Source organism: Haliaeetus leucocephalus, unplaced genomic scaffold, assembly GCF_000737465.1.
Source record: "Haliaeetus leucocephalus isolate CR32 unplaced genomic scaffold, Haliaeetus_leucocephalus-4.0 Scaffold587, whole genome shotgun sequence".
NCBI classification, from domain to species: Eukaryota; Metazoa; Chordata; class Aves; order Accipitriformes; family Accipitridae; genus Haliaeetus; species Haliaeetus leucocephalus.
Genome location: NW_010973023.1, coordinates 1,331,555 through 1,345,888, shown reverse-complemented (window position 1 = coordinate 1,345,888; position 14,334 = coordinate 1,331,555). Strand labels below are relative to the sequence as shown.

Below are 14,334 nucleotides of genomic sequence, written 5' to 3'. Positions count from 1 at the left end.
CCGCCGCCCGCCGACCCGCGCGGGGCTCTCGGTGAGGAGGGGAGGGACGGGGGAAGGCGCCGGAGCGGAGCGGGCGGGGGCGGAGGGGAGCGGCCGCGCCATGAACTACCAGCAGCAGCTGGCCAACTCGGCAGCCATCCGGGCCGAGATCCAGCGCTTCGAGTCGGTGCACCCCAACATCTACTCCATCTACGAGCTGCTGGAGCGGGTGGAGGAGCCGGTGCTGCAGAACCAGATCCGCGAGCATGTCATCGCCATCGAAGGTGAGCCGGCGGCTCCGCCGCGGCGGGGAGAGGGGCAGGCGGCGGCCCCCCCCCCTGCAGCCCGTGGCCCTGCCTGCAGGGCACTGGCGGGCTCACTGGGAGCAGCTGCCTGCGCCTTCCTGGCTGCCTTCCCTTCCTCCATCTCCCCGTGGCAGGCTTTTTTTTTGGGGGGGGGGAAGGGGGGTGTCTCTTGGCGTGGTCCCCATCGGTCCCTCTGCGCTGAATGCCCAGGGTGGCCCCCCGGTGTGGATGTCCTTCACAGGCATTAGTGGGAGGCGAATTTGTTGAGAGCGGGGCTGGACAGGGGCACCCGGCGCTGCGGGGAGAAGTTGTTTTGCTTCTTGCTTGCTGCTGGTGCGCAGGCAGAGCAGCGGTCGTGTTAGGACTGGGTCAAGGTGGGAAGGGTGATGCTGGCTTTGCCTGCCAGGAGGGTCAGAGAAAATGAGTTTCTCTTCGGTGCTCCGTGCAGTTTTTGATGGAGGCGTTAAGCAGGGGTTCAGGTTTAGTGGTGGTAGAGTGGGTGAGCAAGATGTACAACTGGATTACAGAGCAGTAGCCTGTCTATGCAGCCGGGTAAAAACAGGTTTGAAGGCAAGATGGAGATAACAGTCTTCTAAGCTTAGATTTATATGTATCTATCCCCGAAGGAGCCCTACAGAGACTCCTGAACTGCTTAGGATGCGCAAAATAAGGAAAAAAATTGTCAGTGTTGGGAAGTCTGCAGGTATTTTTCTTTACTGTCACTGGAGTTAAAAAGAGCAAACAGTATTGGCCAAGAACATGTATTTTAAGAAGAAATTTTTGAGTTATTTTGCATGACAGCTTACTAAGCTTTGTATTCTGTGCTTTTGCAATTGAAATAGTCTGCCACTATTCTGGAAGAGATTCAAGCTCGCAGAGTATGATGTACAGCAGCTGAAATAGAGAGCTGCTTAAAACCATCTTGTATTGTTAGCCTATCTTGTCCTTAAATTATATGTAATAAAAAAGTCCTGAGGGAAAAGCTGCTATTGAGACTGTTACTCGAAAGACTGCATTATTCATCTGACTCTTAAGCAGTGCAGCTTGAATAGACAGACGTCATGTTTGGTACTGTTAACATTTTATGGGTGGTGGGAGAAACCCCCCGCCGCTCCCTTTTAGTGTCTTGTATAGCAAGTCACTGTGACTGGCAGTGCCCGTCACTCTATTAAAGAACGTAGTCCACGGCTAAGTCTCTGCATCCATCTAAGTATGTGGCAGAGTTCTGTGCATATTCTCTGTTGTATTAGTCACTTTACTGAAATTAAGGTGTGTGGTTGTCAGCTTCTTGGAGTCTGGGTTGTCCCCTCCTGGGAGTCCTTCCCCTTTGCTCTCCTCTTTCGCTGAAGAGATGGAAACTTAGGGATTGTGGGAAGGATACAGCACAGGCACCACTGTTCCTTTGAGTGCTACTGGTGTTTGGATTTCTGTGGGATAGATCATGCCTTCAACAGAACATTTATTTGTTTGTTTTTTAAGTGGTAATTAATACATGTTTATGTGGTATAAATACATTTCTTGAATAAGATGCTTGGGATATGGTTGTGCAGCCAAGTTTGTGTTGAGGTGGGAGGAGGATGTGAAGCACTGTACGTAGTTATCTTTATAGCATGTGACTTATGTTAGTCTTTTCATGTATTAATGATTTGTGTTACCTAACTGTAGCTCAGTTCGTTTGTCAATCACGAGGACTTTAAAACTAAAATAGCAGCCTGCAAATGTGTTTCAAAAACAGAGCTGATGAGTAAAATTTTCGTAGACAATTTGCTGTCTAACTTACATTGGACACTGAGTCATGAAACCAGCAGGTCCGATTCATGGGAAAGATTTATCTAGAAAGTCTTTTTTAAGTCTTTTCTGTTCTGAGGGCTCTTCAACTAACAAATACTAAAAGTTGCATATACTTAAAAAAATAACAACTCGCTCCTTTAGGTTACAACTCTGCCAGGTTGTATTTTTGGTAAGCCTCCTTCATCTAACTATTTCTCGCTGATACCAACTTTTAAACCTTTGTGGCAATGCCATACTGCATGTAGGAAGAACTTAGAAATAGTCATTTGTTTTGCGGCTGTCGCAGTCCAATTTTGCTGCAGAGTTGAGCATTGTAATGGTACTCCCCGAATCACAAAACCTTTTGAGTTCGAGGTGCTGGGCTTTTTCACTGACTGCGAGGAATCGCGGTGTGGTTGGCATGTGCCTGGCATGAGAAAATACTAAGTAACTTTTTGCTGAAATAGTTCCTTCCAGTGGAATGAGAACTGTACCCTTTAAAGAAAAGAATATAGTCTCATTAGTTCAGGCTGCTTTAGACTGTAACTCCAACCAACACGTGCTCCTTGAACAGCTCAAATAACGACCTTCCTGATCAAGAGAGTTTTGACGGATCTGAAGGAGAACATAGAAGCTAAAGCAATTTCAGACTTATTTCAGTGAAGTAGAGACGCTATTACTTACTCTCAGAATTTTCTTTTCAATATAGAGCAGCACTGTCTTCCCAACACTTTGGATTTTTATTGGCAATGTAAACCCTCTTTCTTTTTAGGTTTTGAGTTCTATTATAGGAGTGCCTGGACGTACTTGCTGGACCAATGACTGTTGAAATAATGTGAAATGAAAATGGGCCTTTCAGCTGCAGCAATTATTTATATTCAAATACACCAGTTGTATCTAGTCCGAAGAGAGCAACTGCTAAACATTCCTAAATTGGGTCCTAAATTGACATGTTGATGTTTTTTGCACAGAGATTTCTTTCCTTGTATTATTCTAAGTTAGATGTGATACTGGGTAAACCAGTTCTCTGTAATACTAGTTCATTAGCTTTTTGTCACTGGATAAAAATGCTAAAAGTTGGTTACTTTCAGGCTCTTGAATTTCACAGAGTTACAAAGTCAACACTCTAAAAGCATATACTTCCATTCTATTTTCTTTGTATGAAATTAATACTAAGTAGCCAAACAATTTTAGATGCTGTCATTTAGACTGTTAACTGTAGTAAAAACTGTCTTCACATGTTCTGTAGTTCATGAGCTTAGTTCCACCAGTAGATACATCAGTACTTGAGCAATATTGAACAATTCTTATATCAAGTATGTTGTGTGCTTAGAAATGGAGAGAAGATGACGTGGATTGACTTCAGCAGTCTTTAAATTGCTGGAAATGTCTTGGCGTTTCAAGGTATGGTGGTCTTAAAGTGTACGTGTAGATATGTAAGGGTGGGTAATAGCCGAATATGTCAGTACCAGTTTCTGTCATCCAGACCGAGAGTAGCTTTATATTGTTATAAAACTTTAAGACTGATGCAAAACCAAGGAAAGATGGTGAAAAATTTAATTTTTAATCCTTTATGAAGGGATTTTAAAACAATCTAACAATGTCAATGTCATCTTGGTGAATAGTCTATAATACACTTTTGCTAATATACTTATTACTGACATGCTAATGCAGCAAGTGTTAAGCATCTGAAATAGTTGCTGTCCTTTTATGCAGTGGCAAGCCCATCAAAACAGATTCTGCTTCACTGTGGGGTTCGGGCAGATTTTCCTAACTGGGAAATATCTTGAATCCTGTACTAGCAAAACAAAGCCCTAGTGATGAGGCTTAAGGTACTAGTTTCAGTGTGCATTGAGAGTAATTTCAAGATGTTCACTGGAGTCTGTGTGTGGGTGTTTGGTTTTTTTTATTTCCTCTCCCTAAATGAATAGGAGATCTGATTTTATTTATGTATTTATTAATCTAAGGGGAAATTGTTGTTTTAATTCTTAGAGATGCCATACCAGACATTATTCAATGATGAATTGCTGTGTTCCAGCACATTTTGTGATTTCTATTCTAACTTTCCTGTTAAAAAAAAAAAAAAAAATTGAAAAGTGTGTTGTAAATGCTAGTTTGAGTTTTGAAATTATGGTTATTAAGTATTCAGAAATAACCTAAGTCTTAGAGAACATATTAAATCTGTACACTTGGAAATTACTTCTTTGGGGCAGTGCAAAGATCCTGATGCACTGGGGGAATGGGTGGGTGGGAGAAAATGGCAGAAGGTATAAACCTTTGTTTTTGTTTTTTTTTCCTTCAATCACTTTTAAAAGTACTGTTTTTTTGAAAGTTAAGTAATTTAGGATGGAGCTAAAACTCTTGAAGTGCATACACATTAGAGGCATCTGCCATTAACAGATGTGGTAATCCACTTTGGTGTTATTACCTGTTGTGGCCATTCTTTTCTTGGGGCCCTGTAACTTTGCATCTCCTTAAATGATGGTATCAGGTATGTTGGGGGGCAGTGCTGTCGTAGGACTACATCTTACAGGAGAAGTTATACTCAATTTGGGAGCTGAGATAACACTAGTATTTGAACACTTCTGTTGCTACTGAAGTCTATGAGACAAATAAGTTGAAAAATGAATGTACTGTAAAAGCATTGTTTTCTGTTGTGAAATATAAGACTACAGCTGTTTTTACTGCTTAACGTACCTGTTCTCTCCTACTTGATGATAGAAACGTAGCAGGCATGTCAATGATCAATCTTCTTTGGCTCCCTGTTATGGAAGGAGTATCATTATGAGTTGACTTTTCTTGCTAGCTTAGTGATAAGGTAAAGGTGAATCACAGCTGTATACTAGCCTCTTCTTAATCATGTGAGCCTTCCTGCAGGTGTACAAATAGCTCATGACAAGGAGCAAAGGCTGATTGTAGTACAAGGCTTGGCAAAGAATTGTATCAAGCTGCAACTTGGAAATCATGATAGTCACTCTGAAAACTATTTGAATAGCAGTCACTCCTTTTACTTAGCTATTTTGTTGAAACAGACTTGGGAGATCCAGCATCTGGGTACCTCCATGCAAGTAAATAATTAAGTCAAGCTCTTGAAGAGGGGAGTTGGGGTATATGTTGTATTATTTCAGTACATTGAAAGAATGATGGTGCAGTTCAGACCTTTAGGCATAAATGACCACAGCTGGAAAAACCCCAAGTATTGCATAAAGACAATTGCATTTTGAAACCTTAATAGCAATCGCCCCATTCAAGCTTTTGTTGTTGTTGTGCCTTTTTGAACTGTGGATCAAACTATATAATATAATCAAACTATATATATATAATTTGAAATGATAAAACTGATTCTCCGAACAGCCATCTTGTTCCAGATTTCTGGAGAGAGGGCAACAATAGAGCATGCTGGGAATGTGCTTTTTTTGTTTGTTTGCTGGGGGATTAAATTTTTGTGATTCAGTTGTAGGGAATCTGGACACACTATCTATACTTAGTGCATTAGTGCATCTAGGTGAGTTCTGAGCTTGCATATACACAATAAGTATTGACTTGGGCAGTGATTGTTGCCTGTAAGAGCCAGTATGTTTGGAGCAAGTCTCTTAATGCCTTTTTCCGCTGGTTGTGCACATGCAACTTGGTTTACTGAGTTGTGCGTTAACCTAGCTAGAAGGTAGCATTCCGTCTTGCTGTTTGTAGACCTTCAGTGTGGACAAATTGATGAAATGCAGTGCCTATTTTCTAGTTTTGGGGGCTAGTATCGAAATGGAAAGATGTTTCTTTTTAATGTGGAAGGTGGTAGACTTAAGCATATGAGTAACCAAGAAAATTCAAATTCTTGTCCTTAACTTTGCTTGCATGGTAAATGAAAGGTTAGGTTTGATAGTTGTGTCTTAAGTTAGCAGAATGTCTTACGCTGAGTCGAACTGACTGTGCTTTCTGACTTTGTTACGTGCTTTGTTGCTATTCTCAGCAAAAGCTGGATGATTAAATATCAGATACGTTTGAGTGAGTGCATAAAAGTTACAAATCGAGAGGAAAACCTTAAACCATTAACTTTTGAGGATAACTTTTTTCCTGAGGCAAAGGAGGATACATGCTGTGGATCAACTGATGTTGTTGGAACAAATGTGTTGTGAGGCTTTAGGTTGTTCAGAGAGTGTGCCGGGCTTCTCCCACCGTTTGCTTTGGGGGATTAGTTTAAAGCAGCATGCAATAATGCTGAAACAAGAGTTCATGCTGCTGTGTATACAGATCACTGTTTTTATTTCTGTTTAAATTGGCAAATGAGTCTTACTCCCTAAGAAGAGGGGGCACTCAGCAATGCAGCAGATTGGACATTTGATTCACTTTGGCTCATCTCAGGTGCTTGGGAAAAGGAAATGGCCTTTGTAATATTGGTTGCTGTGTTTATGTTCTGCATTGTACTTTAATTTCAGTTTCCTAAAGGTGACATAGGTGCTCAAGCTAAGTGTCTTCACAAGACTTATTTTCTAATAGGGTATATTATCTGACCACTGAGGTATCCATAGTCTTAATCTTAACTTTACGACCTGAAGAAAGTGGTTTGATTCTTGGATCACGTGGTGAAAATTGATGTGGGAATACAATGTATTTTATTAATTGCAAGTATTAAGGGATGCGCTTACAAACATACTGTAGTCTGACAGTCATAAGTGAAATTAGAAATCCCACTTTTTTGGGAGAATAGTGGAGATTAGGAATAGTGGTAGACAGATGAAGAACTTCTCCTCAGACCTTTGGAGTACTCTGTTCTCCACTCCATCACAATTGGGAATTGGTTTTGTCCTTACCAATAAGCAAGGTAAATGGCAGTGTTGATATTTTTAGCAAATCTTTGAAGAAAAGATAATGTAAGCTCCAAAAATGTAGCTGAAACGGAGAACTTGTTTGCATCTCAACTGTGTGACCTTATGCTGACAATGCATTTCAAACATCCGTTTCTGCAATTGTTAGTTTTTATGTTAAGGGTATTCTTTCTGACCTTTATACACATAGCTTTATATCATTTGTGAAAAAAATCTAAAATGATTACTTAGTAATCTACAGTGGATAAAATTCCCCTAGTCTGAAAGAGAAAGTACTGTATTACATAGTTTTGATAATACTGACATCTGAGGGAATAAGAGATTTGCCTTCTGTAGTATTGGTTTTTGTCCTTGACTACCTTTAAGCACTGTTTGTACTTCATGTCACCTATATGCAGGGAGAACTGTGGCTAAACTCTTTTGTATACTCAGTTGTCTTTGTACCGTGATATAATTGACCAAAGACAGTGCCAGATGTGGACAAGTTATGAGATGCTGTTAATTTTTGATTTAAAGACTTCTGGGAATTCTGTACCGTCAGGACTTGGGTATGGTTTCATGGATGTCATCTGTATATAGAGAGATGTATGCATGGACTGCCATGGTGAGGGTGGGTGGGTGCCCTGCAGGGGCCACTGCCTGGGCATGAGCGGGAAGAACAGAGGAAGGGCAGAGATCCCAAATAGTGGGGCACTGACTTGGAGCAGGAGGCTCAGACAAGTTTGGTTTGGGAATGGTACTGGGAGGTCCCCCCTTCTCACTCTCCTCCCCCCGCAACAGGCTGAGAACACTGGTGTGATGAGTTGTGCCTGTTCCTGTGCAGGAGAGCTGCTTGGCCTGGGTAGCTGGGTCCCTCCCCCCATGCCTGCCCTTGGTGGGGTGTGTTTTGGGGGCTGTTCTATTTTTTTGTGTGTTTTGATTTGTTTTTTTGTTTGTTTGTTTGTTTCAATATAAATTCCTACTTGGCACTGGTGAGGCCACCTGGAGTACTCTGTCCAGTTCTAGGCTCTCCAGGACAAGAGAGCCGTGAGCACACTGGAGAGAGTCCAATGGAAAGAGTCAAAACAGAAGAGCTAATTTAGTATTTTCTAGTGTGCTAGTTATCAGGCATTTCACTTACTTGTCATGTTATACTTGGCGCTCTACTAACAATGGTCATGTTTAAATGCAGTGTGAAGATACAGTTCAGCTGCAGTCAAACTCTCCAGTGTGTGGGTACAGGCAGTGAATAGCTTTTTTTTTTTAAACTTTTACAAGAATTTTATAAAATCAAGAAGACTTCAATTCTGTCTATATGGAAAGACTGTTCAACTACTTCTTAGTCTTCTCGATGGAGCTTTTGATCCAAAGTTGTTTGCCATTAATTTGTACTTCTGTTGTAATTGTGATAAGGTTGTAAATGCTGCATGAATCTTGTGACTACTGTTAGAAATAAGGTAACAGTGCTGTCTCACTTAAATGTATTTGGGCTACAAGGGATCTATGACTTAGAAAGTTTGTTTTAAATTTCTAATTCCAAGGTGGAAACAGAGGAGTTGTCAGGTTCCCTTGTTGGTAGTGAGACCATTGTGGGCAGCTGGCAATTCCAAAGCTCTCTGGAAGTATTTAAGGGTTTTTTTTTTTTTTTTTTTTAAGGTGGATGGATGCATATGTGTTACTTAATCAGTATGTGCACATTCAACCTCATTAATGCCATTTCAGGATTCTGACTGATATCATATTTGGAGCCTGTATAATGGTGTAAATGAAAGGATGTTAAGATGGCAGTGCATTTCTACCCCAGTGAATGACTTACTGTTTTTTCATTTTTTTTTCTTCCTGTTGCTTAAGTAAGCTTCAGTTAACCACTTAAAGATGAAAGTACTAGAACCACAGGATTGATGTGTGTGAAATGTGTAATTTCAGTGTCTTGTTTAGTAGCTTTATTTGTTTACATATTTGGATAATAAATGTAAACCTAATGATTAGACAGCTATTTTATTTGGTAATTTCCCCTTCTGTACTTAAGAAGAGTACAGGCAAGCAAAGTGACTCTTAAGAATACTGGAATTGAATCTATGGCTTTAGCTGTATTGCTTTGTATTTATTTATGAGAAGCTTCAGACACAAATATTCTTTTTTTTTTTGCATAATTTTGAAGGGATTGAAGGAGTGTTTATAGCCTAGGCCAAATCAATGCTTGACACAATTTAACTTGAAACCTGTAGGAAAGCCCACTTTGACTTGAACTTGGTAGTGCTTACATTTCCTGTTAAACTAAAGCTGCAGATGAAGTTCTTAGTGTTAGTCAACTTTCTATTAATTTATACCACTATATCTGTACTTCGCAGCTGTATTTTTCAGTAACATAACCAGAAGGAGGATACAGCAAGATAGTCACTGTTGCAGGATTTTGTAGTGTCCTGTAACTTACTCTCACGACTTCGTTAAACAGATACATTAGTGTATGAATGTGTGATTTCCATTATCTTACTACTTCAACTTCCCATGCTCAGGAGAGCAGCCAGGAAGCCTGTCTTCTAGGTATCACGGCAACTGTGTTCTCTAGAAGAAATATGCTAAAAGCGTGGCACTCTGGGTGCCCAGACAGCAGTCATTTAAATGTATACCACTTAACTTTGCAAATGCTTGTGTATCTGAGTTAACTAGTCATGAACCACAAGCAAGGCTTTGTGTGTCAGTTGGTCAATAATCCAAGACTGATGTCTGGAGACTTTAAATAAGGAGGTGGCTGGGGTATGAATTTGTACAAACATGGAAAGCAAGTGTAGCAGGAAGACATTAGATGTTAAGCTTCAGCTGCCTATCTGAATACGCTGGCTTTGCATTTTTATATTTCTTATGGAATGTTTCATTATTGAAAGACAACTCATACACAGAATAGTAGTTCTTAGGGTAACTGCAGCATAGTACTGGGCAGTGACACATGAAAGTAGTTGCATTTGAACGTAGGATCACCTGTGTTCTTATCAGAGTATGATACAAATGGACCCAGCAATCTTAGGATACTGAAATGGTCATCTAGTGCAGGAATAAAATCATCAATATGCTTCTGTATTCTGTGCTGTCGGGGCCTGTTTCTCTCTATGGAGTCAGTGTTAGGGGGAGTGTAAGCCTTAAGGTCTGGAATAGTTAGCAAGCATCTCTGATCAAAACTGCATTGCTGGGATAATAAAGTTCATGAACTGAAGATATCCTCAAGTTCTGTTATGCATGTACCTGAAGGGTAGAGTGGAGATGGCCAGTGTGTGGACAGGTGAGGAATTTTGTGCCTGGATAGCATAATCTGGTTTTGGACTTGAAAGTTTCGGTGGACAGGTCAAAGGCATGTTATTTCTTTTCTTTTTTTTTAGTATTTGTGGAACCCTTCATTGTAGCTTCTCTCAGGAGGGGTGACCTTTCTGTAAGTGATAAGACAGTGTTTTGATAGATGCTGTTTTTCATCCAGCAGTGAATTTCCTCAAAGATACCAGCCAAACTCAGGAAAACTCTCCCTAACTAGGGAAGTGGGGAAGGAGATTGAGACATCCAAGGCTGTGCATGGATTTATAAAGCATGAAGTTGAGAGAAATCTCCAGGTAGGTCTCCAGGTCCAGGAAATAATCTTAAATACACTTCTGCAGATACTTAGAGATGGAAATGTTAGAGCTTCATAACTCCTTTATAGAAAGAATCTAAAAGTGTTCTCAAAGCATAGAAATGATTGTGGCTTTGCAGTTTAAATCTAGTGCTTTGAACTAGGTTAGGAGGTGCAAGTTGATTGAATGGTCCTTCTTCCGCCCCTGCTTTCTACCGCGTTAGAGCCAGAATTAGTCATTCAGTGAAATTGCTTGAGGTAGCTTGAAGCTTTATAATAATTTTAATGTCACAAAGCCAAAATCCGGTGATCGATCTCCCTTCCTGTGGCAGCTGTTGTAACATGCTAATGCAGTGAAGAGAAGCAGAAAGTCAACTATAGCAGTAGGGACCTATGACATTTTTTGTCGTGAACTTGGCCTACTGAACTACCTGTAATGCTTCTGAAATGTTGAGCTGACTGCAGGATGCAAAAGATCTCTTGAAAATTAAGCCTTTAGAAACATTGGAATAGTAAGGAGTAACTGAGCTGCCGTTGGATTCTTAGATTGGAATATTGATGTCTCTTCTTTTGTAAACTTAATGCAATGGTGTGAGTTAGGCTTTAGTGACTAAGTGCTTCATGATGTGGAGAGGTTAAATAATAACTGATACTTCTGTCACAGTAAACTGCGTACTGCTCTCAATCATCTGTAGGCCTGGTAGGCATTTATGTTCAGGTGAAGGTGGCCTGATGTTGGACTAATGTGACAAACTGGGCCTGATAAATAAGTGAAAGTCAGAGATAGGAGCTGTGCACGATTGCGAAATTGGCATACAGCTTCACATCTGTTGTTCTAGCTACTGTTGGAGGCATATTATAAAACAGGTATCCAGTTCTTGAGAGAAAGATGGGCTATATATATCTTATTTGGATAGCTTCACTGTTTAGCACTAAAACTAGAATGGTAGCTTGGAAGATCTCAATAGATATGGGCATGTGATACTGAGAATTCTGATAAAGCAGTTACAAATAATTTTGTCATTAATTGCACCATCTCTGTTTCTGGCTAGAAGGTATTAGTGGTTGTATTGCCAAGGGTACAAGTGTCAACTGTCAAAACTAATAAATAATGACAGTGAAAGAAAAGAACGTTCCTTTGCTTTCATGAACATAAAGTCAATGATGTAGCAGAGTTTAAAAATGCTTTTATAGTGACACTTTGTTAATATTTTCAATACATGCTAAAGTCTTCATAGGATTGTTTTCTTTTTTGGTACTGTAAATAAAGCAGAGTAAGTTTTCCTTCAGAATACATTGCTCCTAGAAAATTTTAGATTGCTGTTTGAGCTTGGGGTTGAAAGATTTCTGTGGGTCTCTGGGCAAGCTTCTGACCCCTCTGCACGTGATGGTGACAGTGATGGGTAGCTGCTTTGCATTGTATGAAATGGTAAAAATTGACAATGCTACTGGTATGCTCTGAATATGAAGAAAATCTATAGCTGCAGTGTTAGTGCATGTGGCACTTTCCTATAGTTGTTTATCACTTTTTTTATGGCAATTCCATTACTTGAGTCTCTAAGTTCACCCTTGGAGTTGAGTAAATGAAAGCAGGAAGGCATAGAAACAAGCTGTGGAAAACTATTCTTGTACCCTGTGGCAACTCATCTATTTAGTCCCATTTCATTACTTTTTCTCATGCAAAATAAGATTGTAATTTTAACCTGCATTAATTAAGCTTCAAAAATACTTCACCGCTATGAGATTGCAGCATTTAATAGCATCTAGATATATAGCAATACATTAGTTTAGGGATGGAAGGATCTTGCTATTGACTTATCTTGAAAAATTTAGTAGGGTGTGGCTGACCCAAAGGGCACAACTTGCTTGAAGTAAAAGATGCACTGACTATGTTGGTGCGTAACCTCTGAGAGGGAAGTGATGTGTGTTAATCACCTGGGTAACAATTCTAGCCAGGTTAGATGGACAAATATTTACAGCGGTCATCTGCCTTCATAACTGCTTAATGCATTTTAAAGTTAGTATTTTAGCTAAGTCAGGAGACCTACATGACTTACAAAAAGACAGCACTTCTCTGGGAATATTTTGCTTACTGGAACATCTTGCTTCTTGCATAATAGAGTGAATTCAGTTAGAGGGTTGCTGGTTTGATTTATGATGCTAATTGATGTGGTAGTTGATGTGAACTGCTTGTACTAATTGCTCACTTGCTAATAATCTCCAAATTATCTGACAAAAGCTTTTAAAATGGAGCATTACATGTTTTTTAAAACTGGTCAGCATACAAACATAAACAATTGGGGGCCCCTGTTTTGCTTGTAAGTGCCTAATACTAGTGCTGGTCCATTTTAGTCACTGTAATGTTATAGAGAAACTTTGGTGGCTTTAATGTAGTCTTGTTGTTCTTCATTTAAACAACCTCTGGAAAAATATTTTTTCAGAGCATGCTTCCCCCCCCCCAACCCCCCCCTTAACCTGGAACATTACCATTATCTATATGGTAAAGGTAGAAAATGTATGATAACTTGACTGTGCAGTTTTAGGTAACAAAGACATGATGTGGCATTTGAATTTGTGTTGATGTGCACATGCCAGTCAAGTGCAGCAGAAACTGCAGTGAGTAAAACATAAGAAAAAAAAATGGGGATAATTCATGCAATGGTATTGAGATAAGGGTATGTTGGCTGACTGATTCTGGTAAAGGAAATGTGCATTAAGTGTTTTACTTACTGTGCAAACCAATTGACTGTAATGTAAGCTGGAAAGCTTTTGTATTTCTGGGCTGATAGGGGAAATCTTAATGTTAGATTATGGAATGCAATAGTCTAAAGAAGTTACTTTTACCTTTCCTTAAATAAGGAAAGAACTGTTTGAGGAGAGATGAGTAATAGCTGACTCTTCAGTTTTGAGAGTTGTACAGGCTGCTGTCTGTGTGAATGGGGTAGCTGGGCAGGATCTCTTTGCTTCTGTAACATGTTAGATTAGAGTAGGTGTTTGATAAAATGAACATGAATCTGTCTTGAAAATATTTCAAGGTGATTTAGACACTTCAATGAATATGAAGTTTTCTAATTTGAGACTTGCTGTGGGAGCAAGCCAGTAAGCACTGCAATGAGACTACAGACAGCTGAAAGAAATTAGTCAGTTTGGAGGGGAAAAAAAAAAGGCATTTAAATACTGGTGTTTGGCTGTAACTTGAATGTAGGCTGTCAACAGCAACAGGCAAAATACCTCAGTGACCTAAAAAGTACAAGTATGTCCCTTTAGAGATTACTTGATGTTAGGTAATGACATGCTATTAAAATTAAAGCTCACTTATATATCGCTTCATTTGTTAACTAGGCCAGTCCAATAGTTTTTTAAAAAAGTAGTAGATAAATGGGAAAAATCAACTTTGCCATAATTTGTAAAGAGCAAGGTAGCCTACTAGTGTTGTATCAGATTTTTTTTTTAATTAGTATGTAGATAAAGTGGCTTACTCAGGCTGAGCCAGCTGCCTGCTAGAAACCTGAGTATAAATATCATCATCTTGGAAGAAAGCAGTGCTGAAGTGAGGCATTTCAAAGTTGTCTGGTGTTCCTTAATTTCAGTGAAAGGTGCTATCAGAGGAACCTCTGTTACTGTGCAACGTTGATACATTTGTTCTGGATTATCTGACATTCTGCAGCTTTTTTTTGTGTGTAGTTTTCATAGTATTTCTCCACTCAGCAGACGGGAATATTGCTTACTAAGTAATTGGTGATATTTGATAAAAGCTGTTCAGTGATGACACATTAGGCATTAGGTAAATCAAATACGCATAAATAGATCCAATTACAGATGGGATTAGATCTTTTTCAAACACCATCAGCGGAGCTGTAATATATAAAAAAAAACAAACCAC

The 14,334-nt window shown here is 39.7% G+C and overlaps 1 protein-coding gene across 2 annotated transcripts in view; it reads left to right on the top strand.

Annotated features, from left to right (window-relative positions):
- The first annotated feature begins 92 nt into the window (after nucleotides 1-92).
- Nucleotides 93-14,334, top strand: part of AGAP1 (ArfGAP with GTPase domain, ankyrin repeat and PH domain 1) — a 394,096-nt gene continuing 379,854 nt past the window's right edge. For both annotated transcript variants that reach the window (XM_010577896.1, XM_010577895.1), the window contains exon 1: nucleotides 93-263. In XM_010577896.1, the coding sequence (XP_010576198.1) occupies nucleotides 101-263 (163 nt within the window). In that variant the 5' untranslated portion in view covers nucleotides 93-100. The remainder of the gene's footprint in view (nucleotides 264-14,334) is intronic.